The sequence below is a fragment of the Corvus kubaryi genome, unplaced genomic scaffold, assembly GCF_017639235.1.
Source record: "Corvus kubaryi isolate FWS band 111438036 unplaced genomic scaffold, C.kubaryi_AGA036_p1.0 37385, whole genome shotgun sequence".
Classification (NCBI taxonomy): domain Eukaryota; kingdom Metazoa; phylum Chordata; class Aves; order Passeriformes; family Corvidae; genus Corvus; species Corvus kubaryi.
Genome location: NW_024581127.1, coordinates 33,431,533 through 33,453,419, shown reverse-complemented (window position 1 = coordinate 33,453,419; position 21,887 = coordinate 33,431,533). Strand labels below are relative to the sequence as shown.

Sequence of the window (21,887 nt, the reverse complement as noted above, 5' to 3'; positions counted from 1 at the left end):
TCCGGTGTAACCCAGGAGAGAGCACAGGTAGAGGAACAAAATGGGGATACCTAGGGCAGGTGTGTGTCCCCAGCTCCAGACTCTGCTCTGACAAAGGGTGGTGGCTCCCACACAGAATCCGTCACCTCTCATGCCATCACGAGGGCTGAGGAGCTGAGGGTCTCCCCAGTCACCTATGAGTCTATGATTCGATAGCCACAAGCAGCTTCCAAAGAAATCAAGTTCCCATCCAAACTCATCAACTTCTGGGACCATTGGGAACAAGAAGAGGGGAAAGCTGGAGCCAGATCACAAACAACAGCTGATGGGTAAACTTGCAGTGAAGAGCTCACTTGTCCCATTTGATTTCTAGTTTCCTTGACTGATTTGATCTGTGGTTCTTCCTAAAGGAGATTCCTCACAACGAGTATCAGCACCTCCAAGAAGTCAATGCCCACCTAGGGTTTGGTTCATTTTCCACAGAATCATCACAGAATTGATTACACTGGAAAATACCTCCAAGATCTCGTCCAGCCTATGACTGATCACCACCTTTGTTAGGTGTCGGGGTCCCTTCCCCCCTGCCGTGTAGCCCTGGGAGAGGGGCCCTGAGGGGACAGACACGGCATTTCCCTGCCCCTGCTCAGCCTCGTTCCCCATCGGTTGTTTTGTGTTCCCCTGTGTGGGCAAAGGACTCTCGGGTTGCGTGATTGAGCAGCTCCTTGGCAGATCCCAGCCATGCGGCTGGAGAAATAAACATCTCTGAAACATCTATCAAGAATCGGTCCATAGATATTTCTTTTCCACGGGCTTCTTGTTTGATACATCGTGTTATAGTATCTGCACTGTAGCAGTTAAGTAGACGAGAGCACTGAGTGCCACATCCAGTCTTTCCTTAAAAACATCCAGGAATGCTGACTCCACCACCTCCCTGGGCAGCTCCTTCCAATGATTGACAACCCATTCCACGGAGAAATCTTCCAAATATACAATATAAACTTCCCCTGGTGCTAATTGAGGCTGTTTTGGCTTGTCTGACTCATAGGATGGACTTGATGATCTCCAAGGTCTTTTCCAACCCAGTTGATTCTGTGATTCTGTGATTCTGTGCTTGTGATTTGGGAGAAGAGACTGACCCTCACCTGGCTACAACCCCCTCTCAGGCAGTTGTAGAGAGTGAGAAGGTCCCCCTGGAGCCACCCTTCCTCCAAACTGAGCCCCCACAGCTCCGTCACATGCTCCTCATTAAACTCGTACTCGAGAGCATTTCCGAGTGCCATTGCCCATCCCTGGACATGCTCCAGTACCTCAATGTCCTTCTTGTCATGACTGGCCAAGAACTGCAGACAAAACTCGACCGCTGGCCTCCCCAGTGCCCAGCACAGAGGGACAATCACCACCCTGGTCCTGCTGGCCACACTATTGCTGACACAGAATGCCAGGAGGCCACCGGCCTCCTCGCCCAGCTGGGCACACGCAGACTCACATTCAGCCTCTGTTGGCCAGCACCTCCCGGGCCTTTCCTGCTGGGCAGCTTTCCAGCCACTCTGCCCCCAGCCTGGAGCACTGCAGGGCCTTTGTTGGGACACGAGGGCAGGACCCAGGCCTTGCTCTTCATGATCCTCATCCCGCTGGCCTCACACCATCCAGCCAGCCTGTCCACATCCCCCTGCAGAGCACATTGACACCCCCACCCACCTTGGTGTGGTCACCCAAGGGCACTACCCAGCTCTTGGCCTTTAATACACTGGGGAATGCAGCCACTAATGCCAGTACCTCTGACACGCTAAGTGCGCACACTGGCTGAGATAATTCCTCTCTAAGCTAAACACAGAATATCCAGACACTTCCCTGGACATGCTGTTAAGGAAGAACTAAAAACATAAAACACAATAAATTGGACATCAGGCCCGCCCTATGCTGTTGGCATTTTTCACCAGCACAGAGAGGAGAACAGGTACCTGCCTCATTGCGGCAGGAGGCTCTCCAGATACCTACACTCAGAGAGGGGCCGTGCTGGGTTTGGGTGGATAGAGTTGCTTCCTAGTAGCTTCTATGAAGTATGTGAGCAAGTAATGAGGGCAAGAACCTCCCCTCCTGGCCCCACTCTGCCCAGCAGAATTTTGGGTTCATCCTCACCTTGAGGGACTGTACCTGGAGAGCCCAAAGTGACGGGGGGAACAAGTGGCAGGGATTGTCCTACATCCCCGTCTTCTCCTGGTGCAATGACAAGTGAAGAGGCCCTGTCCCCTGTGCCAAGCGTGGGGTGGGGAAGCCTTCTTGATCCCTTCCAGCACCACAGCAGGATGAGGCCTTGAGAGAGGGACAAGAAGCAGAAATCTCTTGGGTGCTGTTGTGCCTTTAGGGTGATCCCCCTGCTCTGCTCAGGGGAGGTGACTCATCCCTGGCCCTGGGAGTGGGACTCTGTGATCCTTGTCCAAGAGCAGCAGGTCCCTGCTTAGGCTGGGAGCGGGGTGCTAGGTCTGGGCTGGCTGGCTTGTGCTGTGCTGGGGGTGAGGACAGTGGAGCTGGGTCACTCCCTTGATGAGATTGACAGCTGGACTGACAGTCTCATAGTCAGACCTGAAGCCAGTCAGAATTTACCCGTGAGAATATTACAGTGAAATTTTGCAGCTTTAGTGAAACCCACAGAGAAGGCCAAGAAGATAATAAGAGATGTTCTAGACACAAGGGGAGGATGTTCTCGTTATGGGACATTAAGAGTGTACAAGGAAGAGCCTGTAGGTAATATATAGCAACTATACCTTTGCTTGTATAGCTAATTGTTTTACTGCCTGAATGGTCATTGCTTGTTAGACAGCCTTGTCACTGTTTGCTAATCTCAATTAGGACACAGCATTTGTGAAGAGGTATAAGAATAGCAGTAGGGAAAATAAAAAATCTACCTCTCTCAACTATGGATTATGACTAGTATGTGCTTTTATGTCTGCCTCAACAATAGCCACACTCCCTGAGCTGTTGCTTGTTACAGAATAACTCACAGTGGCCTTGGAGTGGTTCGGAACAGCCTGGAGAAGAGCTGCTCTAGCACTGCCTCCACTTCCCAGTCTGGACCAAGAACAATCAACAAACCAGTATCATCCCTCCCTGAGCCCAGTCTGCCCCAGTGGGGTCAGTCCCTGCGTTCTCCAGGTTTGGCAGGAGCCAGGGTGTCTCTCGTCCTGGGGGGTGGGGGTGGCATATTGTCCCCACATCCATTGGCACATGGTCCCCATGCCCATCACCAGCCGAGACCTCGTGCACTCCCAGACCCCCAAGGAGCACCCAGGCCCCAGCAGTGCCAGCCCGGCTGTGTAACCCTTATGGCACACACTCACTGGGGACATGGAATGTGCCTGTGGGATTTCACCTCTTCCAGGTGACATCCCACACCTCCTCACATTGGTGTCCCATGTGCTGGGCAGCCCTTCACATCCCAAAACGGGGCTAGGGACATGGGGGGCTGGTGGCAGCATTTCATGCATTTGTGCAGCACTGTCCCTGTCCTGACAACTGGGGTGGCACAGGGCCACCCACTGCTTCTGAGAGCAGGGGACCTGTGCCAAGACACCGGGGAACTCACCATGGAGAGGGGAACAGGATGCCAGGCAGAATCCTGCAGGTTACCATGACAGATGAAACAGATGCAGGAAGGTAAGGAATGCACATCCAGGGGTGAGGATGTGGTTTAGTTTGCCTACAAAAGGATTCAACTGGCACTGAAGGAAGACAGGGCCTGGTCCCATGAAGCCCCCCAGCAGCCCATGAGCACGGGCTGGGAGGCAGAGGAAGGGGCTGTTTCCTCCCTTCCTGCATGGCCCTGTGGGGGAGATCACACCCAGCACACAACACCCTGAATTTCCAAGCAGCTCCCATCTCCACAGCCGAGTTATTTCTGGAAGCAGACACTGCCATCCCTTGGTTTGATCCAAGAATCACAGAACAACTCAATTTGGAAGTGACCCATAGGGATCATCGAGTCCAACTCCCTGCTCCACACAGTACTTCCGAAAACTGGACATAGGACCAAGAGCATCGTGGGCTCCTGGCAGGTCTCTCTGCTCCCCTCAGGTTTTTCAGGTCGGGAGACCAGGAAAAAGAATCAGCAAACATTAGCCTTGAGGTTTCCAAGAAACAGGCAACATTTCCTTGAGGGAGAGAAGGGGATGGCAGCACAAGCTGGACTTGGAGGCTCAGACAGAGGCTGACCAACCCCAACAGCAGCACGGCCTCAGGGCCAGAGAGGGATGGGGTGTGCTCAGTCCGGTCACTCAGGGCCTCCCTTCTCTGCCGGGGCAGCTCCTGCTCCCTTTGTCCCTTTGCTGGGAGACAGTGACTCACAGAGGCAACTACACCTGGCAAGCTCTCAGCTGGCAGCAGGGCAAAGAGGAGCTCTGAGCAGCTCAGAGGGTCCTTCCCCTGTGCCTTCCCAACACCAAGGGGCTCACAGGAAGTACCTGAAACTCTACTGGAGAAGTGAACAGAACCTCACAGTGCTATGACTGCAGGTTCATTCCACAGCTGAAATCCTGGAGCAAAGCTGAGATGGTCAGTGAACACCTACAAACCAGCTGAGAAGACAAGCAGGTTTAAAAAGTCTGTCAGGAATGAAAATCAATGAAGGCAGCAACAGGTGGGCAGCAGGCTGGTGCAGCTGGTTCATCTCTGCAGCCAGGGGAAATTCATTAACAGGCCTTGTGTGTCTTTGAATTCAGTAAATAATTCCTGTCACTTACCCCAAGCAGGCCGACAGAGCCCGGGGAGGAAAAAAGGAACCTGAAAGTCACAGGTAAGGGGCTCAAACTGGGACATGTTACAGCAGAAGCTGTTTCAGAAAAGGAGAACATGCAGAGAAAAAAACCCAGGCAATTATTCTTTACAGCACACAAAGAGGATGCAAGTCAGTGCTAAAAATCATCATTTTTCAGTATTGCATTACACAGGAAAAAGAACAAGGTACAGAGGCCAGAGTATCAATATAGTGTTTAATATTCTTAAATTGATACAAAAGCTAAAAAAGTAACATTTCTGTTACCATGATACCATAAAAACTTTTATCAGCAGAAATATTGCACAGAGTCATAAAATTTCTAGTCATAATATTTTCCAGTTGTTTATACCCTTCGTTTTAGCCCTACACTGGTTTATATTTATTAAGAAAAGTAGCAGCCCATTTTGTCCTTCTATTTACAGTCTTTTAGACACTGCTTTCCACTCTGCACTGATGCAGATAAAACCATTCTGCATAGATTTATTGTTTTACTTGTAGATAAATGTGACCAGTGGAAAAACCACTATGCATCAGGCACCAATCAGGGAATGCTGCTCTGGAGACTCCTCCAGGCTGCAGCCCCTGATGCTTGCTCCAGAGATTGAGGAGGAGTTTCAGAACTTAAAAATGGAGCAGGTTCTACCCAAAATAACAGCAGTTCCTCTGATTGCAGAAACAGGAACTGAAGGGAGATGGGGCAGAGGTTGGTCTGCACAGGGGGTGAGAGGTGCTTCCAAAAGCAAGAATAATATATACAGGAATTAAATAAATTAATGCTTCAGATAAAAAAATCATCAATTTCACAAACTGTTCAAAATGCCAAGTATTGTGCATTGTTTTCAAAGAAAAAATAAATTTAAAACCTAAAACATTCATTTAAAATACCTTGTTTCAGCTGGAGGAGCTTTCAGTGCCATCGGGGAGAGCCTGTCTGTGCCTGCATTTTAAACAAAACGGCCCCAGAAATCCCACCCAGGGTAAGGGACACTGCTACAGCTCCGAGCTCAGAAAGATGATCACAGTGACAACTCCATAAGTCCAAGTGCACTTGTTTTTTTCCTTTTAGTGTCCTCTTCCACCTATTACAGGCTGTAAAGACATTATCAAATCCTATTTTTAAGCAACCTTGCACTGCTAAGAGAGAGCTCCCATGGAATTACTGAGCCAGCTCTGGCATTCCAACATGACCTGCCCCAGGCAGCCAGGTAACCCCAACCCTCCACACCACCTCGTGTCCAGTTTGAAGACAGTGACCTGTCTTCTCCCATTTCTGTTCCTTTACCAAATGTACAGGAGCAGGACAAGGTGTGTGGGAGATTTGCTTTGATTTCCATTTTCTACAACATAGGGATGGAAACCAAATAAATACAAGACAATAACACTGGCAGGTGGTTGAAATAGATGCAAAATGCTGAAGTAAACACAGCCCAAAGTCTTTGCCTTTCCCCAGAGGAGGCAGACACACTCAGAATAGCTTGGCTATCCGGCCTTCCAAATGGCAATCTTCCCTTCTTCCTTCCCAGAGCCGCTGAGGACGTACCTGTCCTCCGCTGAGCACAGCGCCTTCACCACATCGGCGTGGCCAACCAGCTCCTTCTCCACACTCTTGCTCTCAGCACTGATCACATAGATCTTCCCTCTGCTCTTGCCCTGCAGCCACCCACTGCTGCCAACCCACAGCTGGGGGAACAAAACAAACCCACAGTCATTTTCACTATCAGTCCAGGACACAGTTGAGGAGGTTTATATGGCACATTGGTACAGTCTCACGCTTGACTGGAAAAGGGAAACACTGAAAATTTCCTCTTCAGTATAAATAAGAGGCTTGGCTACTATTGCTCCTGGCCTCCTCCAGGCCTCCTCAGCTGCTGTGGCGTGAGCTGAGGGCACCTGGTGGGTGTCTATGCTCCCCTCTGGTTCCCTCAGTTCAGGAAACCCCCTGTGCCCCATGCTGGAATGTTCAGCTGCAGATCATGCCAGCACTGGGGCTGCTCTCCCTTATCCCTGTGAGAAGCACAGTGTGCTCTTGCAGTGCAAGAGCAGAGAAAATCCAGGGGAGAGCAACTAGAACTGCAAAGAGGAAGAAACAGCTGTCATATGAGCAAAGATCAGAGAATGGTTTGGGTTGAAAGGGACTTTAAAGATGTCATTTCAACCCCCTGCCATGGTCAGGGACAGCTTCCACTATCCCAGGTTGCTCAGAGCTCCATCCAACCTGGCCTTGAATGGGATGGTGCAGCCACAGCTTCTCTGGGCAATCTGTGCCAGGGCCTCACCACCCTCACATGGAAGATGGAAAAGCCAAGACTCCTTAGGTTGGAGAGAAGGCAGCTAAGGAGCCTTTACAAAAGGTTTACAAACTAACAGAAGTGCAGATAAGCTGAATGTAGAACCACTGTTCTACCCTGAAATTAAGGAAGTCAGGGACACGTGGGAACCAGTAATAGTTCCGTTTCACTGAGAAGAAAGTACTTCTCTGTACAGGGCTGGCAGTGAAATTCATGAACCTGCTGCTCTCCAGGGAACTATGGCACCAGCAAGATCAGAGCCACAGAGACTGGGTCAAAAAACAGGTAATAAAAGACATAGACCGAGGTACCAGACAGAACACATCCTATTTCAGATAGACACAATATGCAGCTGGGTTTCTCTTCGGTTTCTTAAAGAAAAACAATGGTTTGTTTTTAATTAAAGCCTGTGACTGACAGCCCTATCAATGTTGTTGTCAGCCTTTATCAGGCTGCAAGCTCACTCTCCGTAACTCATTGCTGTGTAAAGGGAACAGGAGTGTGAGTGGTGGTTGGAGGGGCAGGGCCTGGTTGGAGCCTGTCACTAGTGGTGTCCCCAAAGGGTCAGTACTGGGCTCAGTATTGTTTAACTTATTCATAAATTACTTAAAGAAGTGAAGAGAAAGGAACAAAGTTCTTCTGTAGAATAAAAGAGAGCTTAATGCCTTGGGGGTTCCAAACAATCCTCTCACTCCCTTGAAACAGAGGTTATTAAATGTATCAATCTCTGCCTTGGGGAAGAATATCTTAAAATGATTTCCCATTTTAGTACGAAAGTCTAACCAGAGGCTGAATACAGAGAAAACTTCCCTATTCCACTAAAAAAATTTTTTTGAAGAAGGAAGGAGGGAAAATCTGAGAAAAAGATTCCAAAAGTTGCTTTCCCAGTAGATATACATTAGCTATTTATTTGCAAAGTAACCTTGAATGGGCCCCTGTGGTAGCGCAACTCCAATCATTTGCACAGCTACTGATACGACATAAAAGCAGGTACACAGAGGCCAACAGTGACATGGACACAAGATGCCAAGGTAGGAATCCACTGCCTCCTTTGGTCTGTCCTGAATTAGGAATGTGGTAACTAATCAAGGAAAAGGTCATCTACAAAAACAGGCCAATTAATTGGCATTTGTTGGTTGTCTGGTAACCATTTTTCAAGGCTTAGTCTGAGGAGTCCTGAGATAAAATATCAAAGGACCTAAACTTTCAGTTTCTGCAGTTCCCTGGAAATGTCAATAGCTAATAAATGTCACCACACATTTAATTACTGATGAGAGTTTTGGCTTGCCATGCATTTTGGGGTACACCTGTAACAGCCATTTGTGTTGGGCAGTCTTTAGCTTCTCTGATTTCGAAGAGGAATCAACATTCCAAACCAGTATTTGTGCACACACCAAGTGAGGAAGCAATGAGAGCCCATGACAGCTGCAAACAAAACTTCAGTAAAGAAATCCACACGAGGCAAAATAAGCCCAAATGTCTCTCACCTGATTTTTAACTCTTATCATACAAGTAATCTCAGAGCAATCCTGAAGATGAATCTTTTGAGGTGTACTTGAAAGGTCTTTGGTGTTCCAAATGTACAGGTCGCTACTCCTTGAGGAAGACGCCCACACTTCATCTCTCTAAAGCACAGAAAGATACATTTGAGCACTGCTGACAGAAAATGTATCACAATAACCAGGGCTTGAAGGAGGCACAGGGCCCTGCCTCCTTCAAACTCTATCAAACAGAGTAAGTGCAATACCTCGGGAAAGAGCTGGAATCCAAGAAAAGAGGAACACACATCCTTCAGGTGGTGCTCGATTTTCATCTGTGGTCGAAACTCGTGAGTTGACACTACAAGAATGCAACTTCTGGTACCTTCAAATATTAAAAATACAGAGTTAGTAACAGAGGTGCCCACTTCTTCCATCTCTACAAAATATGGAGGAAAAAAGCAAAATAAAATGGAACATCCAATAACTGTCTTGCTTCTTTATGTGAAGATGATTTTTGAAATTATTATTATTTGAGGAAGGGACTTACAGCACCATAGTTGACCATTATGAAGCCTTATAGAGGTGAGATTTTGGCAGGGCAGCTGAAAGACACGGTTCACTTTCAGAGTACTGATGTTCCAAGCAATCACCGTTCCATCTAAACTGCTGGAATAGGCTTCACTGTTGGCACAGATTAAAAAATAAAGAAGTATAGTGTGCATTCATGTTCAGAAAAGAGAACACACACAGAAGATACTTACTTGCAAAATAACCAATTTTACAGTAAGCCAAATTCATGTTCATTTTTTAATTATCTTCAAGATTATCCTTTACAAACTCTGTACCACTGGAAACACTCCAGGCTAACTCAGACCTCTCCGTGAACGAGAGCACAAATTACATCATGCATGAGGAGTAGAGCACAAAACATTCCCTATAATTCTTCTGAACAACATTTCCTGATGGATTTTCCCTTGAGTTAGAAAAAAAACCTCAAATTGTTTTTCTTTGTTACTGCACCTGAGAAAACAAATTATACTATCCCTTTTCTTTTTACCTTTAACATTTGTTGTCTTAGAATGAGAAAACCTTTTTCAGAAGGTTCCAACAACACTTAAACAAATTCTTCCTGAAACCCAGTTACACCTGGTGCACCACTGGCAGACCTATTGACCTTGGAGTTGCCTTTCCCATGGGAAGACAGCAGGTTAAGACATTCAGCCAACACTCTTCCCAGTGCTACCAGAAGATCAAAAGCGTTTTGCCTGAACAGAACAATAAATGTATTATTTCTTTTACAAACAGGCAGGAAAAATCCAGAAGCTTGCTGTAAACATTTAGTCGACGACATGCTCAAAGCGAAAGTGAAGCGGTCTTTAAGCTTCATCTGTATCAGCTCTTCACGGGGTGCTGCCAATTCCTGGCTGTTCTCATCCTCATCCAAAAGAGCATTCCTTTATCCTCTTTGTTCCAAACTACACAGTGCTCTTTACTTAAAAAGCAAATTCTTAGTTGACCATACACAATATGGGAGCTACAAAAATGGGCTAAATTAAGACTTTATTAGCAGGATGAACCCTCCCATTTAAAACAATAAATTCTTTCAACATGTAGGAAAATCAAATTAGATATACCTGGGTGTTCCATTCTTCTTCTCCACAATGATGTCTGTAACATCAGAGCGATGATCATTCAGTTGCTTATTACAAGACATACTGTGGGTGTTGATTATATAAATAATGGAGTCCTGAGAACCAATCCACACTTGACTCTGTTCCACCATGACCATGCAAGTCTGGGGAGAAAAAGCTGGGTTAAATAAAGCCTAGAAGAAAAATCACTCTTTAATGTAACATGGAAAATGCTGTATTCAGAAGCTACAGTTTGCTGGTGATCATTGTAGGAGACAAGACTTGGCTCTCCAGTGTTCTGTCCTTTGCTCTGCTCTATAAAAAATGAGAGGACAGATCTCTTTGCAGTAAATAGGATTAATACTTTACCTTAGGGACTGACTAAAGGTGTGCTTCCTGGCCCAAACAAAGTAAAAGTTACAGAGGGCATCAGGGGGAACCACAGAAGTTAGTTAGTGTGCTCCTTTCCTCTGGATTGGAAACCAACCTAACCGTCCAATATATCCACACTTCCAACTTCAGCTAAAAGTAGTGTTTAAGAAAATACTGTCTCCTCTACTGTCTCTGGAATGTCCTTCCCCTTAATCAAACATTCTTCATTTATCTCCCTCCAGAGTCCCATCAGTTGCCAACTTTTTTTGTCTTCTTTTAGGTCAATATCTGACTCTCCTGGAATTCCATCTTTCCTCCACCCAGCTCTTCACCATCAGCTTTACGCCTCCCTTTCTGAGTCTCTCCCACACTCATCCACAGTGATGTATCTTATCTTGCACAGAAGTGACATGTCCAAACCCTTTTCCTGTGTGTTCTCTCTACTGTGTGTTTTTCACTCAGGTTCAGATTCCCCTTTCACAGAGAGAGTTACTCTTTCAGGTGGTCTTTGACAAGCAACTCTTTCACCTGCTGGTTGAGACACTTTCTTTTAGAGCTCTATCTCTCTTTCAATAGCATCTACCTGGTTTCCTTACACCTTTTCCCAATCTCCAGGTCTTCAGCATGGATGAATTTTCATCTATTCGTAGGATTCCCCTTCTCATCTTCTCTTTGGGTTAATTATCTTCTATTCTATTCTTTCTCCTCAATTGTTTCAACCCTGCTTTCCTGCCCCAAGAACCCATCAGGCCCTCCCAAATCCAATCCATCACTTTTCACCAGTTGACTTGTTTTATTATTAATCCATTTAGCCTCCTTTCCCCTTTTCTCAAAAATCTCCATTTTTTCAGGTTAACTGAAGCCCAAACAACTCAACAACTTTTAAGGAATGATGTGATTCAGGGTCAGACTACAGCAACAAAAGCACCCAGCTGAAGCAGGAACTGTGATCCTGTGCCACTCTTACCAGTTTAGAGCGGCCCATTTTGAAGCAGTGTTGTTGGATAGACCAGGTGGAGGCATCAAAGACCACTACCTTCCCCTCATTTAAAGCACACCAGAGTTTTGGATGAGCATTATCCAGTCTTTCTGAAGGGTCAAGATGCCCTTGAAATAAAGCAGAGAAGATGAGAGAGGTGAAAGAAAACAAATTACTTTTGGAGACCTATGGGAAAGCCATTATTAGGCAGAGCAGGTTTGTAATGAAATACATCTGTGTTCTGGAATTTCCATCACCAGTTACTTACTGACACAGTTCTCACAATGAATTTGTGCTCATTCTAATCTGTTTGTTGAGTTCACCCAATGATTTCATCTTAAACTCCAAAGAGAGCAGAGATAATCTCTTCCATTGATGACTAAGAGCTGAGCTCACTGGGATTGCAGGAAGGCTTTTAAGCCCTATGAAATACAACTAATAAATCCACTCACTCTTGTCTACTCCATCAGAGCCTCTCTTAAAAGCATACTATGAATAAAGAAAAGCACCACTGAATCCAACACCCTCCACACTACTCCTTGCACTGGGGTTCAACCAAACACCCCAACAGGACTACTGAAAAATAAAAATATAACAATGAATATTGATCAATGGGGGAGCATCGTCCATCCACCCACCCCGCTCAGTAAGTGAGCCAGAAATCTTAATGAGAAATCAGCCCATTAACACAGAATTGAAGTCTGTGATAAGGCACAAATGTAGAGGAAGGCAAAGTAAGACTGTGGAACACTATGCCTTGGAGTATCTTAATATGCAACATTACTGTTCTTTTTTAATGATTTTTCTGGTTTAATATTCAACACACAACCAATCCATGTCAGAATGTGAACACATCAGGCAGGCATAATAATACCAGGTGTTACAAGACAATGTGCTTTATAGGCTAATTAAAGCTGGGCTAACCTGAAGAGAGCAATACATCCCCTTACCTGGTGTGTAAAGCAAGACATCTATTGCCTGTGGAAACGTCTCACCAGCTGAGGGGTTGATCTTGTGCTTTAGTGTCTCTGCAGTTGTTTTGGGGACCATCATAGGCACTAAAATAGATTTTTAGAAGGTTAGGAAGTGCACACTTAAGCCTGAAATAGAACTATAATACTAATGAGATACCAATTCTACACCATTCATTCGCATTTCTCACTTTTCTTTCCCTCTAGCTTTAGCTGAGGGCCCAAACACCATTTGCATGAATTCTGGTAGCAGAGACATCCACCACCCAAGGAGTCTAAAAAGCAAGACAAAAACACAGCATCCAAGATGGAGACAGAAGCAAAAACCAAAACCAAACCAAACAAAAAAAAAGGGGGGGGGGGGAAGGGAGGAAAAAAAAGAAAAGACAAACCCTAAACTTTCTATTTACTATTAAATAAACTACATTTGTGAAAGTGCAATCAGGCTAATGTCTTTTTGTATTTCTACACATAACCAGTTTGAAAAACAGAATATATACTGAAAGAGCAGAAAGAGATGACGCAAACACCAGCAGGCTTTGTAGCATTGCTGTGACTGACCTTCATTTTTCATCCTGTCAAAATAAGACAGTTTAGAGGCTGCATAGATGCTTTTGGAGGACTGCAGGGCACCAACCACAGCATCCATCAGGAGAACATTTGTCAGTGCTTGCTGGATATACTGAGGATCCTAAAGACAGAAGTCTTACTGTAGTTTATCTATTGCTCATTATTCTTACAAGACACCATGTTCAAAATTACAACATGTGTCATGCTTAGCACAAGCACCAGCCAGTTGCTGCCCTGCAGCATAATTCCTGCCACCTGCTGTCAGACCCCACTCCCACATCCATGTTCCAAGCCAGGTCTTGGAGCAGGAAGCCAGAAGCCAGTGTTATTTCATTACAGGAATACTTCAGATCTAGCACAACCTTGATACAGGATGTGCAAACAAAACCATATGTAAAGATACAGCAGGCACAGGGTGGATACCCATTTCCAAGCTGGATCTTTCTTCACAGGAGAGAAGCACCATGAAATTCTAAGATTAGTGCATGAATTATTTAGAACAGAGATAGAAAGCACATTCTTCATACTTATTTGGTTACAAATTCCCGATTTATACCTTGTGATCATATGCCATTTTCTTTCCAGCCCACATTTCTTTCACTATCAGGTACCAGAGATCACACTCAGTTTTAAGGTTGGCTTCAAAGACTTCTTTTTTAGATAATGTTTTAATCCTCAGAGTAGGTATTCTCAAAAGAAGGAAAGCTACAGTTGTGCTCTTAACATCCTGGAAAGTTACAGGAAAGAGAAAATGAGGAGAATGTATCAAAATGACAGATAAGGTTCAGCACTCAGCCCACAGGGCAGCTTTCTCTAATTACAGCTAATTATTTCAGTTGTCCATACACACCATTAAGGAGAGCTGGATTCATGAAAATAAGTTTAAACATCATCATACAGCCTTGGCTCCACAGTGGGTAGAGGCTGACCCACTGATACCTCAGTCACACGAGCACATTTAATGCTCATGTTATTAAACTTCTCTACTCCATATCCTATGTGCTGCACTCTGCACATTTCTCTGAGGTTATAACCTCTTGATTTTCAGTCACGAAATTTTTGGTCCAAACCCCCAGAATTTTACCTAATCACTCATATAGTGACTTCAGCAGTGTTTCCTACTCTCCTTACTGAAACTTTACCTTGAGAGCCAGCTTATTCTGGAGAATGGAACACAACCTATATCCACAGGCATGCCAGAGGACAGAAGTTGATGCTCACCTCTATATCCCTGAAAGCAGCAATCGGGACATAGCCAGGATGGCCTCCTTCAGTCAACAGGAACAAGCGCTTCTGGGTCAGAGCTATTTTCCCTACACCATAGTTGGTCTTAACTGAGCAGGATAACTTGTAGACACATTCATTTTTATCTAGATGCTCAATTACTGCTGGTGGCAGATTCACCTCTTGAGCTTCTGCTTCAGTTTCCTTCCAGTAGTTGTAGAAATCTCTGAATGTTTCAGGATCAATTTGTTTCTGCTGTCCTAAAAATATTTTAAAGCCCCTTTAATGTGAGAAAGTATTACACAAATTTGCACAGGAAGATGGGTTTAAAAAGCTAGTAACTGTCAAACTGTGCCTCTTTATTGTGCACACAAGTATAGACATTCTAGGCACATGTCCCCATCCAAAGGTTATTTCAGGCACTATCCTGAAATACCCACCCCCAAGGTACAACCACCCCTCACTGAGTAAGATGTGTGACAAAAGTCACTTCAGCTCCATCTAAACATAAAGGAATAGTATAAAAGTGAGCTAAGAATGAGGAAAAGTCAGAGAAGACTCCATATAAATTCTGGGATCTGTCAAGAGGCTGAACCTGTCTTCTCCCCCATAGGATCACCTACTGGGTAAGAACCATACTCTAGGCACACTGATTCATTATCTCAAGCTGGCTCTTATTGGGGATTAGAGCTTGTCCATATATTGATGTGAATTAATCATATTGCTTTAAACATATTTTTTGCAGTCAGATACTACAACCAGCAATTCTCAAATTTTAACCTCTGACAATTTTACTAATAAACAGTGTTCTTCTTTAAGCTGTTAATGTGAGTCCTGCAAGGGTGGTGGCAGTGGGCAAAGGACACCCAGGAGGGGTCTCTCTGTTTGGCAAGTGACCCTGGACAAGTCAGTGGAGCCTCCCTCCATCCAGCAGCTGCACAGTGAAGGGTCCCCACAATGGAACACTGACAGACTGGTCAGGCACAAGGGGCTCAGCTTTCCCAGGGCACTGACAGACCAATCAACACTAAGGGATTGAGTAAATCTCCCTTTTTCGTGTGACAGTGCTAAATAATAAACAAAAAGGAAAACAAACATCTTACACTCACCTACTGTCAGGGCATCAAATAACCGGTGGATAGTGTCTATATCCCTGACAATCCCAGACTCCTGAATTCTCTTCACAAAATCATCCAGCTGCATGTGTGTTTTTGGCAATTCGAAATTTTTTACGTGGTCATCTACTTTTAGAACTTCTCTTTGTTTTTCCATCACTCGACTTATCAGCCTCTTGAGCTCAGGTTTGCGGTCTGCCTGCAAGCGCTCCGAGCGAGGCAGGGTCTCCACTATTTTTCTTACAAGATCAGTAGGGAAAATTCTTAAGTCTGTTTTTTCTAGGTTCTGAAAGTCAGAAAGTGCATTTAGTAGTTTTCCTTGCATCAAGCTAACAAGGCCCCGGAGGTAGAAGTACCTTGCCAGCATCGCAGAGTTCTCAGGGGGTAAGGTACTGATAGCTTTGCTGAGGTGGTTGAAGAAGTCTGTGTAGTAGGAGTGAACACACTGGAACATCAGAGGAAAGTGAATTTCAGGGATTTTGAATGTGGTGATGGATTTGGAGGGCGTTCTCACAGCTAGAAACAAACACCAAGAGAGTACATTGATCAGGGAAAGGAGTAAAAGTCTAAGTATCTTCACAACCAGCAATACTACAAACAACAAACAGAATCCCCATCACAGCAACAAGCAATTACAAGAAACAAGAAGGATTACATCCATGCTAGGGACACACATACATTTCTATGCCCATTGTCTTTATTATCAGAATATTCCCTAATCAGATAATATCAATTCTGGAAAAGGAAAAAAAAAAAAAGAAAAAAATCCCTCATGTAATTATTTCTAAACAGTGGTAAGCTTAAGCCTGTGTTAACAATCACTCTTTTGTGGCCCAGCAAAACTTACAGCAGGCTACAGACTGACTTCACAAGCAAGGGGAAGCACAGACAGGCCCCAGCTCAAAGCGACTCAGCCCATCATTTCCTCCCAGCAACTGACACTGTTTCTGTGACAACTGCTCAGTGATGTCACCCCAAAAGACAACAGAAGAGTATTTGTCCATCACAATCTTCCCTTACCAACACTTGTTTCTACTTTTCGAAGTGAGGAGTTCCTGATGGGGCCCTCTGGCAGTTTGATGTCCTGCAGGTTGGGCATGCTGATCACCATGCGCCGGCTGGCCTTGCGCTCTGCACTGACTCGCTTGGAAGCCATTTTCTCTATCATCAGCCTTCTGGGGGTGAGAAACATCAAATCAAACCTGAGAAAAATAAAAATAACACATAACTAGTTTCAGAAATCCGTACACATACACTCTAAATTACTGCTTGTTTTTATTTTTTTTTGTATAATAGTATTACATCTACAATTTCAACAGCCATGTGTTCATGTAGCCCTTTTACAATAATCTTAATTGAGTTAAGAATTAATCATAATCTTGTTTATAGATGGCCTGATCTCATACCAATAGAGTCAAAAGGACTTTTATCACTGATACTAACAGAAGATTCAAAACCAGGATAAGAAATGAGAAAACTCTACCTGTCCTCTTCAGACTGGGTACTCAAGTCAAGCTGAGCAAAAGCATCCATCTTTCTGTTCAGACGAGCTTTAAGGAAAGAGTGAAACATGTAGGTCTCCAAAACCTGTGAGACACAAAGGGGTTAACGGTGGATGATTTATAAATTTACATTAGTATGTTTTCCTCATTTTTATTATCTTTACATATGCATAACTGAGACCTTCCAATTTAGCAATCACAAAAATAAAAAGATTGAAAGCGTCAACAGAAAACTAATTAAGATTCCATTCACCTTCTGGACTTTGATGATATTTGCTTAGTAGGAAACAGTAATCTCAGACTGCCCCCCAAGAGGTGAAACCAAACAAAAACGAGAAATACTGAGCAACAGAGCTACAAGTTTAGTATTATCTTTCCTACTTAAACCAAATGCTGATAATGCTGTCTATGGTTTGGAATAAGAATTTTGGGGCCCTCTAAATTAACATTATGTCATCATACTGAAAAGACAAGTGAATCTTCTCTTCTTCTGGTAACCCACAAAATTGCTCCCTGATCAGGTAATTATTGTAGTGTCATCCAGAAATAACTTCTAAAAGGTCAAATTGCTCCTTTTAGGATAGAGGATACCACAAAAACCGCCAGGTGTGAACTAAAAAGAGGGAAAGCCACCATCTCTCATCACTGCGCAGTAAAACAAGGTGGAATCTGGGATTTGAGGCAATACAACATGTCTGTTATATAAATGTTCAAATGCCTCTAACTAATGCGCTTGCAATGTACTATGTGAAACAGCATCTCCAAAAGCATTAGGATTCCCAATTTCCAGTATTCCTCCAGTAGGTGGCATATTTTGCTAGCAATTTTATGTCCAGGAGATTCCAAATTTCAGTCCTTTCTAATGGATGTTTTTGAGTTTTCTTAATATAATTCCAGACACCACTAGTAACTGCTCCATATTGTGTTATTTTTCAAGATTCATCTGAAAGCAAACCTGCCACTTTGCTCTTCCTGGTATTTAAGTGAATCAGCTGCTCAAAGTTCTTCTTAAATACATACAACTGAATTTTAAACTACTATTAAATTTCAATTCATAAAATTGCCACCATTTAATTTATAGCATTAGAAACTGCTACTGTAAATATTTTAATTCTTTCTATTCATCTGTAATCCTGGTCAGAAGATTTCCAATCAATTTCTCTCCTGAAGACATATTATTAGGTTCCTTTTAGTCTGTTTGTTTTTAAGAATGTGTGCATATATTGGAAGCTTTATCCAACAAACACTATTTCTCATATAGGATTCATTACTTTGTTGCCTTTAAATTGCCAGGTATTGGCATTAATCCTAAAATACAGATTTATTAATAACAGAATCACAGCACTGAATTTACCTTTTTGTAGAATAGCTGGTCACCGATTGCCCTTGTTTTCAGAAATTCTTCACTGTTAAACACTCTGTGTTCATAATTTAGGTGGTCTTTTACCTCCCTGGAGACAAAAATAAATAAATAGGTAAATCTGCTTGGAGATTTGTAAGCAAGTTGTACTTTTGCAATAGCAGAAGCCCACTGGAACTACTAGAAACATGCTGCAGCATCAGAAAATGGAATAGCAATGTGCTGCAGTATCAGAAGGCAAATTCAGTTTTAATGAACAAATCTGAGTTACTGAATCATAGAAAAAGAATTCAAATTCTTAGAAGTAATGTGGGCTATCTGCTGACAAACTCACATACACTCTGTGAGATTTAGTAAACCATGAAAGAGAATCTGTGTAAATCATGCCTTAGGCTCCAATCCTGGAATTAAATTTACATACACAGTTCCTGAGTCACACACAATCCATTGGAGCACAAAAGACAAGTGCATTTATCACGGGCAATTTGAAAGATGTGACCTGAGCTCACACTGTCCCATCACAATGCATCTGTAATAGGCACACGAAGAACAGGACTCAATTTATTATTACATCTTATTAATAGTTTATGCAACCATATGGGGTCAGGAAAAATTGCGATCAATGAAAGGACATAGTTCTACATAATTCCATATAATTTAGCACTGTTTGCTTTAAACCTGGAACCTCCATGCAGACAAAATCACTACAATGCTTTGCTGAAAACAGAACAACTGGCAGCATAACTGCATCAGAGTTACTTTCCTTCACTCCTGGATGCTGGCAGACTTAGAAGATAGAAGAAACAAGGCTGAAAAAAAGAACAGAGAAAGTTTGAAGGTGTCATAGGTTAGCAAGCATAGCCCCAGAAGGGATGTCCTTGCTAAGGGGTGCTTACAGTTTCCTCTGGGACCTGATAGAACCTATCAGCTGGCCAGTTTGAATATGGACAATTCTTTAAGCCACTTACAGTTGTGACCACCTCTGTGATCCACACTTAAGAATAGACAAACTCCCCCCCAAGCTCTCTCTCGTTTCCGGCGCTGGCACAGGTGGCTGCAGGCCCCGTGTGGGGGCCAGCGGGCCCGGCCAGGCCCTGCTTGGGCCAGGCCAGGCCGGGCCACGGCCATCCTGGAGCCATGGACCTGTTCCAGCCATGGAACCCCCCCCACTGCCTTGCCGTGGGCAGCCGGAGCGGCTCGGCTCTCCCCCCTCTCCACTGTGATAAGAAAAATTCAACATTCCAGCTGCAAAGCTGCAAGGCCGAGGTGAGAGTAACCCTTTTATTGCTGTGAAGAGCTGAAACCCTGAGGGAAGAGAGAGCAGAGATGCTTAAAGCTGAAATTCTGTTGTGAAGCTATGATATACCAGAGTATCCTGTTGTAATTTCATGAAGATATGGGGGGTGGAGTGTTCAGCTCGTGAGCAAAAGCACCTGCGCTGAGATAGGCAGATGCTGACGCAGCTGTAATTTCATGAGAAGTTTGGACAGGGAGAGATGAACCAGATGAGGACTTTTGCTCCAAACGGGAAAGGAGAAAACCTCAGTCCGTAGAGATGCTCCCAGAGACAGTCCTAACGATGAAGATGATGAAGACCCTTTGCTCCCAGGGAAGGGGAAGGGCCCCTGTTTTTGTTTCTGAATGGCTCAACCTTAAAACTGTACCCCAAAAAAACTTCAAGAGTGGACCCTCGAAAGCAGTTGCGGGAAAAGCTGCAAGTTGGGGGAAGGGACTCACATCGTGAGCAGAGAGACCTCTTCCTAAATGGACTGAACAATATTTGGAAGTGGGTGGCTGTCTCGTTGTGATAATGGTTTCATAGCACGAGCAAGAAGAGACTTCTCTTCCTAAATGGACTGAACAAGGTTATTATGGAAGTGGTAAACAGACTGAACATCTTAAGGGTTGTCTTTTTACATTGTCAGTGGGAGAAGGGAGGAAGGTGGGGGGAGGAGGAGAGTTCTGAAGGTGGTATAATTTTTTTTCTTCTTTTAGGTCTGTTAATAAACTTCTTTATATTCTTTCAAGTTTGGTGCCTGCTTTGCATTTCTCCTAATTCTTATCTCACAGAAGATACACAGTAATGAGTATTTTGGACCAAACCACTACACTAAATTGGTGTTTCTGCCCGGTTACGAACCCAACCCGCTACAGAAGGAAAAGAGAAAGAAAGCAAGAGAAGAATCAACCCCTTTGTGACACACATTATCTCTTAGAGAGCAAAGCATCCGTTCATTTTTTTTGCAGCATTTAGTGCATTAAAGAGTTCAAGCTGTTATGAGCAAAAATACATTTCTCCTCATCTTTGTCTGCAATTATTGTTGCCAAACACTGAAATCCACAAAATCCCACTGTGGAAATAAATGCATTTCAGTTTCCATAACTAGCTATCTGTAAAGGCTGTTCTATTCCCCACACCCAGCAGCTACTCTCCTTGGAGGGTCCAGGCACTTGTAGGAACACTCCTTAAGATGATCCAATAACAGACACCTGACATCTGGACTCTGTATATTAACCCAGCACCTTCTGACTGAAAGTGCCAAGGAGAATTCCCATGAGCAATTCAGTAGCTGATCCAAAGAGAGGAACCACCTCCAGCAAGAGGCCACATCAGCATTAAAATGCCAGTCCCAAACACACCCAATACCCCACATTTCTTACCAAAGAATTACAGAATACCCCGAGTAGGAAGGGACCTACAAGGATCATTGAGTCCAGCTCCTGGCCCAGCTGTCCCTTCTTGTGCCAGCACTTTGTCCTTGAGTTTCAACAGCTCCTCTCCCTGCTTCTTTCTCAGGTGGTTGCACTCTCCAGGTATCTCATCCATTCTCAGCCCAAACACTCCCAGGTGTTCTGAACTCTTGTTCCTGCTTTCAGCTCTTCTACCCTGTCCTGGTTTAAATTCAGGTTCCTCTAACAAGAGTGACCAAAATTTGACTGATATCCCTGCTGGGCCCTAAGCTTTTCCAAGGACTGCACTTCTCTTCCTGAAATCTTCATACAAAAGACAAGGTCAAAATTTTGTCAAAGTTTTATCTAAGATGTTCTAGCAATGTATATGTACATCAAAACATCAATGACTCATATTCCAGCAGGCTACAGGATCTCCTTCTCATAATCCCTAACAAAACCTAATCTCTACAAAATATCTATAAAGTAAGACGAAATGAGAATATTTTCACAGATGCTTAAAGTACTTAACCAGTACCACATGCTCTTGTAATAGAAAATACTACATCCACTTACCTGAAGATATTAACAATTAACTGCAACATGGTTTGCTGCACATCCATGTTCAGTTTCTGTTGCCAAGCCCTTCTGCGGGTTTGGAGCTCACCAAGGTCTGTGCTGGCTCGGAGATGGCAGAGCTCCAGATCAAAGTGCAGCTGCAGACCCTCCACTCTACACACAAAAGAAAACTATTAACTTACATCCTAACATCAACAATTTTTTTTCATACTTTTAAAAAAAATGAAAGTCATTTAGGCCTGTGCATCTTACAGCTGAAGAAGTGCAAGATTGATTTACAAGTGCTGACAAGCTAACAAGATTTCAGGGAGCCCCACTCAATTAAATCACAGTGCACTCAGTCTTCCTTGTAAAGTTCAGACTATAACCGTATCAATAATAAAAAAGAAACAAGC

The 21,887-nt window shown here is 44.0% G+C and overlaps 1 protein-coding gene across 3 annotated transcripts in view; it reads right to left on the bottom strand.

The window, feature by feature from the left end:
- Window positions 1–4,945: 4,945 nt before the first annotated feature.
- The window catches only part of DENND3 (DENN domain containing 3), a 32,972-nt gene continuing 16,030 nt past the window's right edge, over window positions 4,946–21,887 (bottom strand). For 2 of the 3 annotated variants that reach the window (XM_042036060.1, XM_042036062.1), the window contains 15 exons: window positions 21,490–21,645; window positions 18,238–18,334; window positions 16,865–16,968; window positions 16,402–16,583; window positions 15,376–15,897; window positions 14,264–14,526; window positions 13,599–13,769; window positions 13,034–13,163; window positions 12,452–12,559; window positions 11,490–11,629; window positions 10,154–10,314; window positions 9,067–9,200; window positions 8,786–8,901; window positions 8,526–8,663; window positions 4,946–6,430 (listed from right to left, as the gene is read on the bottom strand). In XM_042036060.1, coding sequence (XP_041891994.1) covers window positions 6,230–6,430; window positions 8,526–8,663; window positions 8,786–8,901; window positions 9,067–9,200; window positions 10,154–10,314; window positions 11,490–11,629; window positions 12,452–12,559; window positions 13,034–13,163; window positions 13,599–13,769; window positions 14,264–14,526; window positions 15,376–15,897; window positions 16,402–16,583; window positions 16,865–16,968; window positions 18,238–18,334; window positions 21,490–21,645 — 2,623 coding nt within the window. In that variant the 3' untranslated portion in view covers window positions 4,946–6,229. The remainder of the gene's footprint in view (window positions 6,431–8,525; window positions 8,664–8,785; window positions 8,902–9,066; window positions 9,201–10,153; window positions 10,315–11,489; window positions 11,630–12,451; window positions 12,560–13,033; window positions 13,164–13,598; window positions 13,770–14,263; window positions 14,527–15,375; window positions 15,898–16,401; window positions 16,584–16,864; window positions 16,969–18,237; window positions 18,335–21,489; window positions 21,646–21,887) is intronic. The other variant, XM_042036061.1, reaches the window with a different exon arrangement.